This window comes from Corapipo altera, unplaced genomic scaffold, assembly GCF_003945725.1.
Source record: "Corapipo altera isolate COAL_440 unplaced genomic scaffold, ASM394572v1 104, whole genome shotgun sequence".
Taxonomy (NCBI): Eukaryota; Metazoa; Chordata; class Aves; order Passeriformes; family Pipridae; genus Corapipo; species Corapipo altera.
The window spans coordinates 6437465-6454161 of record NW_020884920.1 but is presented as its reverse complement, the minus strand read 5'-3'; the positions used below and the strand labels follow the sequence as shown (position 1 = coordinate 6454161).

Sequence of the window (16697 nt, the reverse complement as noted above, 5' to 3'; positions counted from 1 at the left end):
TAACTTTGCAGAGCTTCCAAAGTGTCTCCAAAGTGGGGCAAGTCACTACTTGGAAGGCTCAAGTTTTAGTCAGTTGTAACCAGATCTCTCACTTGCACAGAATGCAACCTTTTTCCTCTTTTTTTGGTGTTTTTTTCTGGGTGTTTTTTGGTTCCCCCCCCCCCCCTTTCCCCCTTTTTTCTTTGAACCCACAATTTTTCATCACTATAGCACCAGAGAACGCGGCAAAGTAACCACACACACACACAGGGTGTGATGGGACAGCCCAACATCCCACCTTGAGAAGCCACGGGACACCCGAAACCTTCCGCTGGGGCCAAGGCCAGATTTTGGTTGGGTACCAGAGTCATGCAAGCATCCCACATGCAAATCCCCCCTGCTACCACCCACCCCTGCAGGAAAACCTCCAAGGGCTGAGTTGCTCTTGGATTGTCCCCATTCAAAGTGCCTCTACCTGCGGACCACATGTTCAGACACACTGATGCTGCGGGACCGGAAGGCATCAACTGCAGAGGGTTCTTTCAGCTCTTTCACTGGAGGAGAGTTATTCAAGCCTTGCTTTGCATTTTTGGCTAGTCTTAAACTACTATGTGGAGAAGCACCAAGCCCCCAAAAGAGGTCACAGGAAGGGAGGAAATCATTGTAGGGATGTAGGTTGAAAGGTCACAGTCACGGGGTCAATATTGGGGGATCCCGGCAGGGTGATGGAAAATAAAAACAAATGCCAAAAAAAAAAAAAAAAAAAAAAGGAAAAAAAAAAAAAAGGGAAACAGAAAAAAAATTAAAACGTACAAACAAGCAGAGCCGAAAGCATTAAAAAGACAAACCACATTTTGAAAACAAGATTTTTAAATGTGCTACAAAACAAATGAAATTAGTACAAGTTAAAAGAAAAAAACTGGTTGAAATGAGAGTTGGAATACTGAGCTGTTCACCAAAGGCACCTGAGGGCTCACGGGGCACAAACTTCTCAAGGATGAGAGGTTTTGTGCAGTTCAACCACATCTTGTGTTGCCCCAGCTCATCATCTCAGCACAACTAAACACCTGAGGACTTCCACAGATCCTGAAGTGCTTTACCTACACCAGACAGGAGCAGGTTTTTCTAAAGAGACACAGGAACACATCACCCATCTCTGTCTCTGCCAGGCCTGGCTCAAATCTCAGCTTTTACCCCAGGCACAACACACACAGAGCCTCTCAGAGGTGCTCCCCAGCTCAGCTCGAGGCACTGGGGACACTCAGCCCACCCCCACAAGACCCTTCCCACACTGCACAGCCAGCAAACACCCCCTTGGCTGCTGTGGACTCTGTGATGCTTCTTTGCCAAACCAGCTGCTTAATTCCAGGGGCTCCAGGTAACCCACTTGACTTTCAACTGGAACAGAGAGGAAATTAGTGTTCACACTGTCAAGTGCCAACCACACGTGGGAGATGACAGCAATTAAGATCTAAGAGGCACTTTAATTAGTCACTGAGATGCTCACCAGGTTTGGCACTAATTTGGACAGAACAGTTGGTCCAGCAGTTCCCACCCCCATGTGTAAAATACAGACACTGACTTAACCCCTCTGGCTCTTTCTAACCACAGTTTATTTGCCATCCTCCTTTCACTGAGTTAGTACATCTCAGTTTGCCACCTGCAGGGAGTACAATTTATCTGTCCTTCTCCCAACAACCTCTCTCAGATCACTTTTGGCCACCACTGGGGATGTGCTGTAGAGAGCACAGGCTCACACTGGGAAACCATCACCTCCACCAGCACCAGGACATCCAGAAGCCCTGGGAACCACTGGGATTGTGATCTCTTGGAACACCCAGTACCTCAACTAAGGCCTGGGAATGCTCATTCTTTGGGCTTAAGGAGACAAAACCAAGCACAGAAGCCTCTCAAGCAAGGAAATATATCTGCTCCAAGCCATTTCCTCTCTCCCCTGGCCAGAATCCAAGCTCAGCCAGACCCAGAGGCAGTGGCATCCTGCCATTCCAGTGCTTCAGGTCACTGCCTGAGTACAGCCCACACTCCTCAGCAGAGACTCCTGTGCAAAGTCATCCAGCAAAAGCCTTTAGATACAGTAGTATTCCAACCTAGTAGAATTTAACAGGGTTTTTTGGGGGGGAAAAAAAGGAAAAAAAAGATTAGTTGAAATTCTAATTGGAGAGATGAGTGTCAAAAGGCTTCTCTTCCAAGTTTCTGGATGAAAGAGGAGGAGGTGGGAGAGACGAAACACAACACAGGGTTTACAGCTGCAGCATTAGGGCAGGGATGGTGTTTCTTCAGTGCAAGACTCTCCTTGAGCCTTGCAGGTAAAGTAGAGGCACTTTCCAGGGTTCAGATGCCACCGTGTGCTCACTGCTCAGAACACTGAAGCAAGTTAAGTGAACCAATTTAGGTAATCCCTGCAGGTAAAAGGACGTTGGAGAAACCCTGAATGCCTTCCAAGGAATATGCAAAAGGCTGCTCTGAAAGATTGCTGGAGAGATACACTCTGACTTTTAATTAGAGGCTTTGCCAAAACTGACATGAGGGCTTCAAAATTAAAAAATAAAAAGGAATCAGGACATCCAGACAGACAGAAGGCAGTTTTGTGCCAGCCAGTGCACTGACCCAACAGGGAACATCATGGAAAAACACAGCACTGGCTCTCTAATTTATCCAGGTTGCTGATCACAACCAATTCTCTGGCAATCATTTAAAAATCAGTCTTTACAGATCAGTTATGAAAGGAGTTCACACAATCCATATGAACATGGGATTCTGTTCCTTCTGGTACCACCCTACCCTGTTATTTCTGGTAACACTGTATTGACACACATCAACCTGAAAGAACTGCTGATTTTCAAAAATTAGCACCACAAAGCCCCACACCTCACTGCAAAGGCTTCCAGGCCTGGTTTGATCCCAACTTCCCACCAACCTGTTTGTCTTGGCCCAATCCCCTGACCTAAAGAGGTTTACTTTCCTTGCTTACTGCACTGACACATCTTGGATAACCAGACCCAGCCTCCTTCACAGAAACACAGGGAGGGGTGTGAGCAGAGAGCAGGGAACACAGGCCCTGCTGGGCTCCAAGGGAATTTACCTCTTTGGCCTCTCGTTGAGGCTCGTGCTGCGAGCCCTGAAGCTGTCCTTCTCAGGGGTGTCATCGAAGGAGAGGAGCACGTTGGAGCGCAAACCCTGCCCGTGGGGACAAGAGGGGACAGTGTCAGTGGCCACAACGGGCAGCTCAAAGTCTGCAAGGCCAAGCCGACGCACGAGAGCTCACGGGCAGTTTTAAAAGAGATGTTGAGAAAAAAAGTAGATTTTTTTTCTTGCTTCAAACAGAACCTTTAAAGTCCTCAATCACTTTGTAAGCCATCCCTTTTACTCTGTGCTGCTGGACTGAGCTGTGCCCGTTACCTTGGTGATGTAGGGGACGAAGTCCTTCCGGAAGGGGAGGCGGCAGCGGATGAACCACATGGCGATCACGTGGTGGGCCAGGCAAACGATGTACTGGTTAAACCTGGAACAGCAGAAACACCTCCAGAGCTTAATGCTGCATGTTTCAATCTGAGAAACAGACCTCATCCTTACCCTACTCTAAATATAAAGAAAAAAAAAACCCTCAAAAGTTCTGTTCAAGAAAAACAGGTATTTTGTCGAAGGTGACCACGCCATAGAATCGTATCACGGAATTCTGGAATGGTTTGGGTTGGAAGGGACCTTAAAGATCATCTTTATTCCAACCCTCCTGCCATGGGTAGGGACATCTTCCACTAGCCCAGGTTGCTCCAAGCCCTGTCCAATCTGGCCTTGGACACTTGCAGGGATGGGGCAGCCACAGATTCTCTGGGCAACCTGTGCCCAGACCTCACCACCCTCCCAGGGAAGAAATGTCCCTTCTTCAGGACAAGCCTGGAGACACCAGAATGAGCAATATCCCATAAATAACCTTGAGCCAAGTACTACGAGAAAGGCATCTCTATCCTGTTAATTTTAGAGAGGAGGAAGCAGCACATTTGCTGTGGCCTTACTTGGAGGGGTTTGTGTAGGGCAGGGAGATGGCGAACACGCTCGCGTACTGCTCTGCTGCGAAGTTCCTGTACAGGTGAGGCAGCCTGGCCAGAGCTGGAACAGTTCAACAAGAAAATCAACACAGGTGAGGACTGAACACAAACCATTCAACACCACAACTCAGTTTAATTTGAATTATTTTGTTTCTTCTGAATGATCAGCCAACATGGAAGTAGCACAGTGGCATAAATGTCACACAAGGAGGAAAACAATTGGGTTTTCCGGCACTGTGGTTGCACTACGCAGAGCATGTCTCTCTCTTCAGTGCAAGTGCTTTAAATAGAAAACCAGTAACAAACAAGAACTGATCAAACATTTCTGTCTTGAGGATGGAGCAAGGGCATCACTGAAACCCTTACAGTGATGACCGACACAACCAAAACACCCTTATTCAGCACAAACAACACAACCATAGAAGACCAAAAGGAGAAGAACATCACAACTTACTTGACAGGAATTCTAGGAGAGGGATTGCCATGTTGGCTGTGGCAGAAATGTGGGTTAATTTGACTATGAGGACAGGGAGTGCCTTGATGATGATGTCGGGCATCTCCACACTGCAGACTGACAGTGCCACCACACACTGGTTGGCACAGCGATAGATCAGCCCGTGCTCCAGGCAATACACGATCTCACGCTGCAGGAGGGGACAGGAAACAAAGCCTTAACACAGGAGAACAGAAAATCCCTGCTGCACCATCTCCTGACTCCAGTCAGCATTCCAGAACAGCCTGCAAGGCCTGTCTGACACACCGGAATTCTAACACAGAGCCTTACATAGTGCTCACATATTATAGGCCAAAATCTTAATGTGGGACTTTAATCAAGCAGACAGTTTAGACATTCATATTTAAGCTTCTCAATCAGTAGAATTTTGGGGCCATAATGGTCTTACTGCAGAGAGTAAAGTGCAAGGGGGAACAGGTGAGCAGTGAATCCATCTGACCAGGCAGCTAATCCTGCATGGAGTTAGCAAAGTACTTTTTCCCCCTGATCCCACCCCAAATTCAGCAGATGCAGCTTTTCCTAACAGCAAAAGGCAGTGCTACCTTCCTCTCTGTCTCCTAATAAGCTCGTACAGAAAATGCTCTCTCTACAGGCTCAGGCCCCAACCTCTTACACCCTCCTACCTCCCCCATACCTGCTTAGCTTTGTCCAGGTAGTTATGGTAAGATATTAATGCTGTCAGCACTGGGACCACAGCCAGGTGCAAATCAGTGCGGGAAAAGCCTTCTGGGGTTCCATGGAGCCGGTCTGTGGTCTTCTTGTCTGTGAGCTGACACATCACAGCCACTCAGGACACTGCACACTAAAAACACTCTCTAAAAGGCAGCAGACAGGCAATGCCATAGCTCCCTTTTCACACATGTGCATATATATATAAAGAACACTCATTATTACCTACTCTGTACCTAAAACGACCCTCACAAGAGAGAAGGTGAGTGAGGATTGACAAACAGCCTGCTCATCTTTAAAATATCAGACTGCAGACAGAAAAACATCCTAAAAACAAACCCCAGCCAACTCCCAAGCAAACCAAGGCCATGGTGACTGTGCATCAGTGGCATTACCATGTAGCTCAGTGCAGAGGCCAGGAGGTCAATGTTACAAGGAGAGGTTAAAAACAGCACTTTATAGCGGAGGGATTCGGGTAATTTGTTGAGAACCAACTTCAACACCTTCCAGTCTGTCTCCTGCAAAGAAAGAAAACGCTAAAGTTGAAATTTTTGTGTGAGTTCAGTTTGAAAGTAAGATCAATCAAATTCCAGACAACGTGCCATTTCCTAGGCAGATGTGGGTCTTGTCATGGCAGCTCCAGAAAAAGAAGTGGCATTTAGCTGTCACAAGTTTCTCCCCGTCTGTCACTCAGCTCTAGGTGCAACACTGGCACCACAAACTGGAAGAGAAATTGTATCCAGATCTGGCAGAGCTCAACAAGACAGAGCCAGAATTCAATTCTCTTAAGCACCAGCACAAATTAGCTTCCTGAGCCAGCCAACCCCTCACACAGAACCGTGTCCAATTCCACCCTGAGGACCAATTTATATTCACAGCTTATTAGTGACCGAAACATCCATCAATTCTCAAAACACCTCAAAAACCTCCAGTAGGATGGAACTTGCAAATGCCCTTTCAGAAACAGGATGACTTGTTTAATCTTGTTTAACAAGCACATTTTTTTGCCCCTGTCTGCTCTGAAGCAGTGAAATGAAAGGTGTGCTTATTTTCTGAAGAGCTGAACTGCTGCTCCCACTGGTGGTTGTGAAGCTTCACAATCACACTCAGATTCTGGCCAAGAAGGAGAAGAAATTGCTTTTCAGGCTTTATTTAGATATTTTGGGGTAGAATTCCCCAGGCCAGCTGGTTTAAGGGGACACAAAGATGACAAGGGTGGACATACCTGCTTCAAGCACTGCAGGAGGACACCGAAGACCATGGAGTAGGGAAGATGCCCAATCCGGATGGTGGCATTTTGGGAAGGCACACTGGGGCTGCCTGAAGGTGGAGAGAGTGTGCCAGGGGGCTTTTTGTCAGCAGCCCTCTTCTCTGCCTCTCTACAACATGGAAAGGGAGAAAAATACATGTAATGTAATGTAAAATCAAGCTCAGAACAGGTTACTATTCATGTAAACTACAGTGCTGCCCTATTTGGTAGCCAGTTTAAAGACCAAACAATAATATAAATTGCATTTTCAATTAAAAAAAAACAGGATTGCCCAGCAGAACACAGCAATGAGCTCATCTGGTCAGGTGAAGGATTTTTCTATCCAGGTCTACAGCAAGTTTAGAAAGGTATATTTTGGGGTGTGTTACACAGAGAACTTTATGGACAAGTTATAACATTAAAAATTATCAGATTTGCACAAATCATCAGATTGAAACTCAGTGTGAAAACTGGCTTGAGGCAGGAAATTGCAAATAGTTTTGTGAAGTTTTGTGAGCAGGAATGTAGATTTCACGTGTGAGATTGAGAGCCCTGCAGGCAAGTGATTTGTAAGAACAATTTACCAGAGTTATTGGCTCAGACAATCCTAAATTGTAACTTTAGAAGATAAAGAAAACCTAGAGATTGCTACTGATGGGCCATTAAGCCCATCAGTAGCAAACATTAAGCTCATGCAAAAAAACCCAAATAGTTTGAAAAACAGGGCTTCTTTTTAAATAAACAAGTCAATTAAGATGTGTTCAAGGCCAGGCTGGATGGGGTTTGGTCTAGTACAAGGTGTCCGGCCCATGGCAGGGGGTAGGAAAGAGATGAGCTTTAAAGGTCCCTTCCAACCTAAACCATGTTGGGATTCTTTTGCTTAACACAATGAGGAACCTACACAAAATCGCACAGGCAGTAGGGGCTGAACCTCACTGCTCCATCCTTGTTGGAAAGGCCAAGGCGGTGGAGGGAGTCAGCTCGGAGCATCAGCAGGAAATCAAATACCTGGAACAGGGAAGACACTGGAGTCAATCATACCCCAAAGCAGGGGAATACTCTCCCACCTCCCCACAGGGATTTTTACAAGTACACAGGGATTTTTAAGAGATGCCACAGCTACAGTACATTTACACACTTCTTTGAGCCAAGAAACATTTCATTCTACATCTGGCAAGGTCTAGAACACACCTACCCCACCTGCCAGCCAGGAATTCCCCAGACAGCACACAGCTCTGGCCCTGAGAGCACGGGGGACTGTTCCTACCTGCAGCCTGATGCTGCTGGCCACGGGCAGGCTGTAGGAGTAGATGTAGTGGCGCTGGACGTGCTGGATCAGCATCTCGTACACCCGCATGGCGTGGCTGGAGGGCAAACTGTACAGCTTGGTCTGACAGGGACACAGACACACAGCAGGAGGACACTTGTTACCCAGTCAGAAATGTGTGTCTGCACTGAGAATCCCAAGAGAAATGCAGCAAAAACTTGATCCTGAATGCAAGATGGCTCTGGAAAGAACCTCTGCAGGCTCCAGAGTAACCCTGTCTGCTCCAGAGGGGCAGGAACAACCTGCTCTTCACAACTGCTCAACCACAGCCCAGAACACCCCAACCAAACACAATGAATCTGTTCAAGGTTATGAACTCCTCTTTTCTGCTAACTTACAAACACATCTGCTCTCCACATGAAAATGTGCTCACAATCCTTGTATAATGGAAATTAAGAAAGTAAAACATTTAGCAAACAGTCCTACAGCATCCAAAAGCAAAAGGAATGACCAAAACAACAGTTAACATGTTATATAGTTTAAAAAAAAGTCAGAATATTTAACAGTGGAGGAACAGTTATCTAAAAAGCCATGTCCAGCAGAAGACTATTATAAACAATATGTTTAATGCTCTGGAGCATTTACCTGAAGAATTATCAGGAGCCCAAGAACTGCTGTTTTGACATCCTCCAGAGAAGCTGAATATGACAGCAAGTCCCTCTCTTCCAGTTCAGAAGGAGATGAGAGAGAATGTGCAGCCACCTTCCAAAAAGAAAAGTAACACATGGTTTAAATCTGCAACACACCTTTCCTTTCTGTCCATCCTGGAAGGTCAGGAAAGCCCACAGCAGGTCATCCCTGCTGGCAGTGCTGCCAGCCCTGGCAGGGAGCTCACCTTCTCTATGATATCCAGCAGGCTGTTGAAGTGATGAGTGTTGCAGCCCTCAGCCAGGTCCACCAGCAGCTGAGTGGCCAGTTTTCGGACCTGGTGGTCCTTATCCTCTGGAATGTGAGCCAGCTGAGAGATCACCACCAGGTTTATCAGCTCCTCCTGCAAGAGGACAGACCTTCATAAGCCCTGACATGTTGCTGTCAGCTGTGTGTGCAAGATTTCAAGCACAGTTTTGTGCATCCCCTCCCCAGCAGAGAGGACCTGGAGCCCACCTGGAAATGTGCCCCTTCCCACCCACCTGAGACATCACACGTGATCATCAGAAACAGGTAAACACACACCTCATAGAACTGTCTGTTAATGCTCAGCACAAAGGACAGGACATCCAGAACCTTAATTCGAACAGCACTACGACTCTCATTCCTAAAATGGGAAGAGCAAATTCAGAATGAGCAAAATAAGGTTGCTGATACTTAGGGAAGAGGGAAAAGGAAAGTAAACTTAAAGTAAAATAAGAAACTTCAGAGTAGGAACAAATAACTGTGAGAGATCAGCTGAGCCTTCAGCTGATGTCCCTACATACAAAATCAGATTCAAAAACTACTGGAAATTCAGATTCCAGTTCAGCTTTTACTACTTCTGGAGACCTGTAATTGCAGTTCACCCATTTCCAATCCAAACTAGGAAGCACATGTCAAAAGAACAAGTGCTCTGGTGAGCAAATTTAAAACCAAACACATGGCACTGAGGAAGAGCTGCTCTTTGGCAGCATTTCACAGAGGAGACACAAGTTTGTTATTGCTGCATGTTGATGTTTTAGAGCACAGAACCCTTTTAGGAGCTCCAATTCAAAACCAGATAACTGGAATACTGAATAACCATATGCAATCCTGATGCTTAACAGGAAAATCTTGTTTGGTGTCAGAACTACAAAGTGCTGTGGAGTGGAACACAACTGCCTAAGCTAATTGGAGTAGTATCCAGTGGAAATAAAGGGGGGAAAAAGCACCATAAATAACTTAGTGGAAAGCTTTTATCCTGTTAAATAAATCCTTTCATGTACTGTGCCGTGGGACTACAACACTTCTAAGCTGTCATTTACCAACTTGGAACTTCAGAACATTAGAACTTCAGAAAACAAAATTCTCTTACATGAAAAGGTGGCAAGAAACACTTCAAAGTGCTTCTTAAAAAGAAGTTCACAAAGTTATGATTTCCTACCTGAAGAATCTCTCCATTAACAGCTGCAGGTTGTGAATCCAACCATCTTTGGCAGGATGGATGGACTGAGCTCTGTATGTTATCAGGTTTAATACAGAAGATTCCTTTCATGGAAAGATCAAGAATTATTCTTTTAGTGTATAAGCAAACACAATATATCCATTCTCCCAAACCCATCCCGAGAAAAGGCTCATGGAAGTCCTTGCTGGGATTTTCTGACCATCTGCTATTTTAGGAATCCCAAATTTTAAGCTGTAACAGAATAGATTCAACTGGCAACAAAGGAGGACATTAATAAAGCCTTACTGGTCTCTGATCAGCACATTTTTCCACCAGCTCAAAAAATCTCTCTTCAGAACCATGGAAATCATTCTGGTCACAGAGTTCTTCCACTGTAGTCAAAAGATCATGTACAATGGACTTAAGTTCTTGGCTCTCCAGACTCTGAAACAGAGATAACACCATCCCTGAAAGAGTTCTACCTTACTGGAAAGTGTTAATTTTAAATACAAACAGAAAGCTCAGTTGAGAAGCACAGCAGTGAGAACTGGGCTAAAGCTTCCTCAGCTTCCAAGTTCACTGGAGTGTAGAAACAGGAGAGTAACTTGCAAAAAAATCTATGGCAAAGCCTTTGGAATGAGAGCCCACCAAGGCAGGCTCAACACCCACCTGCAGCTGCTGCAGCAGTCGCTCCATGATGTCCAAAAGGATATCCCAGGTCACAGCTTGCAGCTCCTTCCCATATTTCTTTATCAGGCGTGTTATGGACAGAACTATCTCGTAAGACACAACTGCATTGGGACACGTCATGGCCTGGGACACAAAGCATTTCAGTCACTGAACAGCTGGAAAATAGTGCTCAGAAAGCCTCTTAATTCAAATGAAACACGCCTTATTAATTAGGAAATTAGCCTGGAGGCCTGAGATAAATATACTCAAGTCCCTACACACAAAGGACACAGCTAAGAATGGTTTTCTCAAGAGGATTTCTGCACTCCTGCATTCAGCTGTAGCTCAGATGTCAAACACAGCCTCATCCTACAGGCAGACACAGGAGTTCAAGCCGGTAATTCCTGCTTGAGGCACCTGGATGAGGAAGTTTTGAGAGCTCTGAGGCTGTCCCTGAAGACACTGCCCCTCACTTTCTGTACCACACACTGGAAAGAGTGAAAGTTGTTGCTTTGTTTTTATTTTTTTAAGCTGAAGTACTCACAATGTAGATATTTGCTAAAAAGAATTCAGACTTTGCTTTTCCGGCCAAAAAAGATATTCCAGGAGGATGCCTCAGCTCCAAGACCTAAACCCTCTTGTTTCACTGTTTCTCCCTGCTTCCCCCTGCACCCAATTTCTCCTTCTCATCTTCCGGGCCTACAAAGATCTCTGGTGTAGGGGACCATATTTTTTGTTCTAAATTTGTACAACTGACTTAAAAGTTCCCCCAGCATCCCATCCTACCTTGAGGAAGGAAGGCAGCACCGAAGTTGGGGAGTTCTTGAGGGAATTGAGGCGATGAGCTCCCCACAGAGCCATCCCCACGAAGAACACGGCCCCTCTCAGCAGTGCTGCGTCTGCCATGTAGGCTCTGAGAGCACAGGGAAGGCAAGTTTCAGACCACACTACAATTATTTGGGCTCACAAAGTCAACAGGAACACACACTGCCCCGACAGGAATTCCCAGCTCTTACACATCAGGGCCTTGCACAGTGGCTGACAAACACGAAAAGCCCAAAATCCTCCACCACAACTTTAAACAGAGGAAAATTAAATTCTAGAAGGCCCGAAAACGAGCACTTCAGCAGCATAACTGCTGGGAATTAATGAATTAACTAGGAAGGGAATTAATTTCTAAGCACCAGAACCTTCAGCTTCTTCTACTGAGGTCGCTGACTCCCCACCTATCTCAATAGGACCTCTACTGAACTCCTCGGGTTTGTGAGGAGTTTTTCCTCCTTTACCTGTCTTCCATGATCCTGCACATGTTGTAGATGGCACTGTGTCCCAGATGAGTTCCCAAGAGGTTGCGCATGAGCTGCAAATTCAAAGAGAACACCTGAATATCCGCTTGTTAAAACACTCAGTGCCTAAACGTGCATTTAGCTGGCCAGTTGTACTGTTTGGTAAATAAATGTGTCCAGCCTTTTCCATGCCACGACAGAAACCTGGCACATCAGCTGAGAGGAACCCAGGGGTGAACTCCATGGATGTGGCAGGACTCACACTAACAACATGCTGATCCATTAATACTTCAGCAATTTTTAATTTACCCTTAAAACCAAACTGAAGTTGACAGCAGATGTGCACAGGCACGAGTGATGCTTTATCCATGAGGCCAAACCAGCAAATCCACCAAAAACCAAACCAGGCAGGAGGTTCTGACCTTCCAGCAGGGCTCACACAGCTCCTTCACGTTGATGGTACGGCACAGAGTGATGATGAACACGGGCAGGTTCTCTGAGGGCAGACAGTTGTAGCAAACAACTGCGTCGAGGACTTGCAAGGAAATCTTTGAGAAAGGGAAAGACAAAATGGTTACACATTTCTCTACCAACAAAGCAGGTTAAATGCTCATTGGCAGACCCACAAAATCCTCTGGAAGTCAAAAAGGATGAAAGTATTTTTTGGGTTTTTTTTCTCTCTAAAAAGCTCTGTTGAAAAATTGATTCACTTATTGAATTGATCAATGCTCTGTTTGGTTTAAAATAAATAAAGTTATTATTGGTGTGTGGGATCCAATGGCTTACAAATAGTAAAATCTTGTATCAGCTCTCTTGAAAGATGAGAATAAACCAAGAGTCTGATGATCTGATTTTGTTTGTAGAAGCCACAAAGAATTTCAAAGAATTCTAAAGTACAAAAAGAGACACAAACCACTGACCTCTATGTCCACAGATGATGAAGTCTGAATGCACAAGAGGCAGATCTTGCTGTTAGGAAAGAACATTTAATTTTAATTGCTTGCTTCGTATGATTTTAGGCAAATTACAAAGAGCCAAAACAGACAGGTTAATTGCCATGTTATTTAACTCATCATTCCCCTTCCTGTGGCAATGTTGGTAACACTTTCTTGAGACACTGAGCACTACAACCTCTTTATAAAGTTAAAGTGGCATTTAAATGCAACTCAGCAGGTCTATACTAATGCAACAGCACAGGCCCTTTGTGAGACTAAGCAATGCAACCCCATCAAACAGGAAAAGCACATTTAGTTAAACTAAAACAGATCTGGAAGAACTGAAAATCAAATATTTGTCAGAAATGTCAGGTACAGCCTGGAATGAAACAAATCCAGATTGGATTAAAAAAATTCTTTATATTGATCTACAACTTTCTCCTCTAATTTACCAAGAATAAGCACATACAAGTTAAAAAACCAACTTACTGGACCATCTCAGCTACATAGCCTTCCAGATAGCAGCTATTGAATTTCACCAGGTTCACTAAAACCAGGAGGAACTCAGAAGTCAAACCAACATCCATCCACTGTAGAACAAAATCAGCTAAAGAAAGAAAAAAAAAAAAAAGCCTGTTACAACATGCTTTCTGCCCAGAAATGACATCACTGCCTTTTTGTCTTATCACTGCATGCCTGTCCCTTGACTTATTCCCACCAAATTGAGGAGGGGGAGGGACAATGCTCACCCAGCTCTTCTTCTAAGTAGGTGATGTATCGGCCGTTCTCCGTCAGAGCCTTGAACACTTCGAGCCGCTCGTGCAAGTCTTCATTGGAGGGATAGTCCTTAATAACCTTAAAAAAATGGGCTCTGAGGATCCCTAATCTCTCACCCTTCAAAGGAAAAAAGGGAGGGGGTTAAGGCCTGGATATTATCAAGGTTTATATCAGCAATATTCTTGAATCAGCAATATGCTTGAAATTATATTTTTTTATTGAACCAATGCCTACTCTTTTCATAAGCATCCACCCCTGCTTTTCCAGAACACTGAAAACTACAATTTTGAGCTAATCCAGCCTCGTGTTTGTGCAGCACATTGTGAAATCTGAAGAATTCACAGTATGCTGAACTTGGCCAGGCCAGAAAAGTGTCTCACCCAGAACCTCTTGGATACCTAACATGCTGAAACATCAAAACCAGCTGCAGGCTGGGACTAGAAGGTCTGGGCAAAGACCATGTAAAATTTGCTGAATTATGCTGAACTTAACGCAAATTATTTCCTCTTTTTCAAGAATGTTGTCCCAAACCAGAAAAGCTTTCTACGAGTTGTATGACAAGTTCTGCTAGGAGGTCAAACCAAGACTTAAACTAAAACACTTCCTCTTCCCATTTACGAAGCACAACCAAAACAAGAAATACAAAAACCTGTAGAAAAGAGACACCCAGTATTTTTCACGTTCCTCCCCTGCACAAACCCCAGTTTAAGCCAGTGTTTCTTCCCCAGGTTGGTTGTTTTCACCTGTCCTTGAACGATCGACTTGAGCAGGTGAAGCACAGCGTGTCTGGCCTCGGCCGGACGCTCCGGCTGCAGCATGTCAGCCACCACCTTCCAGATGGCTTCCACGGCGTGCTGGGAACACAGGACACAGCAGGAAAGCTCAGCTTTTCCTGGCATCTTTAGCCAGTAGGTCAGTCATTAATTATGGCAATGAATGAACCCAGGGATGAAACTCATGAGACACCAAATCCCGTCCTACGTGACAAGTGGCACCTCAGGAACTGAAGTTCCTCGTTCCCTCACTTCAGTGGGAAGATTTGTGCAGAAACCTTCACCCATCTACCAGATGAGTTCAAAAACAATTTGAAGCTGCTTATTAGCAGTCAGAAGGAGATAGAAAACCCCTCTTAACATCATCTTCCACGAACTGCCCTGAATATTCACAGCATTGTCCCTCCAGTCAGTCCAGGAAGCCCATCAGCTCCATCCTCTCTGCTCCAGAGCTGGTAGGTTGGACAAGACTCATTTCTTTTTACAGTTCTGGACAGCACAAACCAGCCCCTGGGACTGTCAATTTTAAAAGGCAGTCTAAACTACAGGAGCCTCTTATGATACATTAAAAGCTGCTGCTTAAATTTCCATCTTTCCAGTACTCTTGGAACTTACCTCTTCAGTTACTCACTCTGGAATTCAATTCTTACTCTGGAACTTACCTCTTCAATTTTTTTGGTTTTTGCCACTTCACAAATCTGACTGATTGCTCGTATCCTGTTACTCAATCCACATTCTATGCTCAGTTCCTGGAAAGAAATGGAGAAATAAGCTAACAATTTATCCTACTGGAAACACCCCTTTCTCCAAGGGGAGAAGGAATTCTGGTCTCCTTCCTTTTTTGTGTTTTCCTCCTTGTGTGCCAACTATTCTACTTACAGACTTGCTCTACCAATTACTGGAATCAATTATTTTATTTTATTTTTACTTTCCACAGAACTGTAAGGTTTTTATAAAACAGAAAGAGTTCCCAGCTTGTTCAGAATGCCACCACAGAGACTTCATTGGGCACAGAGTATAGAAAAGAGGGGAACAGGGAAACACCTTGTAACCTGATGTGAGACAACACCATCCTATCAAGTATCTCCAAAATATTCCAATACTGGATAACTAAAATGCTGGAGCTGCAAAGCAGGTGATTTTTACATCCATTTCACTAGAGAGTGAGTTGAGAGATCAGGAGAGGGAATGATCCAAGAGAGACTGTGAGCCAAAAGAGCAAGGAGGAGGAGCAAGCCCTCCTGATCCCTCAGCTCGGGTGACCCAGGCACTCTCCCTGCCTTTACTCTGCTCACTTCTCACACCTTGAGTATTTCTGCGGTGATGATGAACTCTGTCTGCTTGCCCTCCGATGACTTTGAACTTCCCCGGGATGTCCCCAGCCCCAGGAGGTTCCTGAATTTCTCCTTCAGTCCAGAATCCTTGCTCTGAGGCTTTGCCATTGCTGCCGAGCACTGAGGCCCTGCAAAACAGAACGGGGTTCTTGTAAGGGAGGCCCAAGGAGAACATTTAAGCAAGAAAACACCAACAACAGCATCACACCATGGCTTTTCCAAACAGCTCTGGTGTTGTCTGAAGCCTTTTCAAACTTGGAGAAGCCCAACACTGAGAAAACAGCGAGGAGCCTGTGCTGCTCCTGCCATCAGCATCTGCATCCTGCAGCTCCCTGGTGAATGTGGAGCTCTGGGTTGCCATTTCTGGGAGCTCTGAATGCCCAGCCCCACCCCACAAGCTCACTTGTGAAGTATAACCAAACACACACACACTTTTTGGAGGGTGTGAGCTGGATGTTTGTTCCCAGCCCAAAGTGGCCAAGGACACAGTGCTGTACAGTACATGTGAGGAAGGACTTACAGATCTGAGCGTTGGAACATCCAAGTGCTGCCATGGCAAGAGGAAGAGGAGGGCAAGAACAAGCACAGCCATTACAGTGATATCCTCCAGAAACTGTCTCCCACCAGCCTGCTGCCCCTTGGGGACCCCAGAACCCCGCTCGGAGCAGGACCCCTGCTCCTGGCACAGCCACAGTCCCTTGCCCTGGGCACAGGGCCCCACACAGCCCCATCTCTGCCCCACAGCCTCCCCCACACCCTGGGCACAGCAATCACTGGTGCTCCCGGGATGCACCGCAGAGCCCGTCCCAGCATCCCAGGGGACACGCCCTGGAGCTCTGCCCAGCATCACCAGGGGACAAAACACAGCCCCCAGCCCAGTGTCACCAGGGGACAAAACACAGCCCCCTTGGTGGGGGGCACTGCGGCCCCAGCCCACCGTCCCAAGGGACACACCACATTCCCTAGCCCGCTGTCCTCGGGGTCACACTGCAGCCCCCCGCCCAGTGTCACCAGTGTTACTGCAGCCCCCAGCCCAGTGTCACCAGGGGTCACACTGCAGCCCCC

The 16697-nt window shown here is 45.8% G+C and overlaps 1 protein-coding gene across 8 annotated transcripts in view; it reads right to left on the bottom strand.

Moving 5' to 3' along the window:
• Positions 1-16697, bottom strand: part of TSC2 (TSC complex subunit 2) — a 33705-nt gene that overhangs the window by 16480 nt on the left and 528 nt on the right. Inside the window, exons 2-27 of one of the 8 annotated variants that reach the window (XM_027656812.1) lie at positions 16153-16179; positions 15603-15760; positions 14961-15047; positions 14269-14379; positions 13498-13642; positions 13238-13355; positions 12734-12782; positions 12236-12361; positions 11814-11887; positions 11314-11440; positions 10528-10671; positions 10165-10302; positions 9859-9962; positions 8979-9060; positions 8641-8796; positions 8391-8507; positions 7746-7868; positions 7380-7486; positions 6455-6608; positions 5625-5747; positions 5195-5329; positions 4501-4690; positions 4014-4107; positions 3400-3502; positions 3083-3177; positions 455-586 (exon numbers count right to left, since the gene is read on the bottom strand). In XM_027656812.1, coding sequence (XP_027512613.1) covers positions 455-586; positions 3083-3177; positions 3400-3502; positions 4014-4107; positions 4501-4690; positions 5195-5329; positions 5625-5747; positions 6455-6608; positions 7380-7486; positions 7746-7868; positions 8391-8507; positions 8641-8796; positions 8979-9060; positions 9859-9962; positions 10165-10302; positions 10528-10671; positions 11314-11440; positions 11814-11887; positions 12236-12361; positions 12734-12782; positions 13238-13355; positions 13498-13642; positions 14269-14379; positions 14961-15047; positions 15603-15740 — 2972 coding nt within the window. In that variant the 5' untranslated portion in view covers positions 15741-15760; positions 16153-16179. Of the gene's footprint in view, positions 1-454; positions 587-3082; positions 3178-3399; positions 3503-4013; positions 4108-4500; positions 4691-5194; positions 5330-5624; positions 5748-6454; positions 6609-7379; positions 7487-7745; positions 7869-8390; positions 8508-8640; positions 8797-8978; positions 9061-9858; positions 9963-10164; positions 10303-10527; positions 10672-11313; positions 11441-11813; positions 11888-12235; positions 12362-12733; positions 12783-13237; positions 13356-13497; positions 13643-14268; positions 14380-14960; positions 15048-15602; positions 15761-16152; positions 16284-16697 lie in introns of those variants that run through there. The other 7 variants (XM_027656805.1, XM_027656807.1, XM_027656808.1 and 4 more) reach the window with 7 other exon arrangements.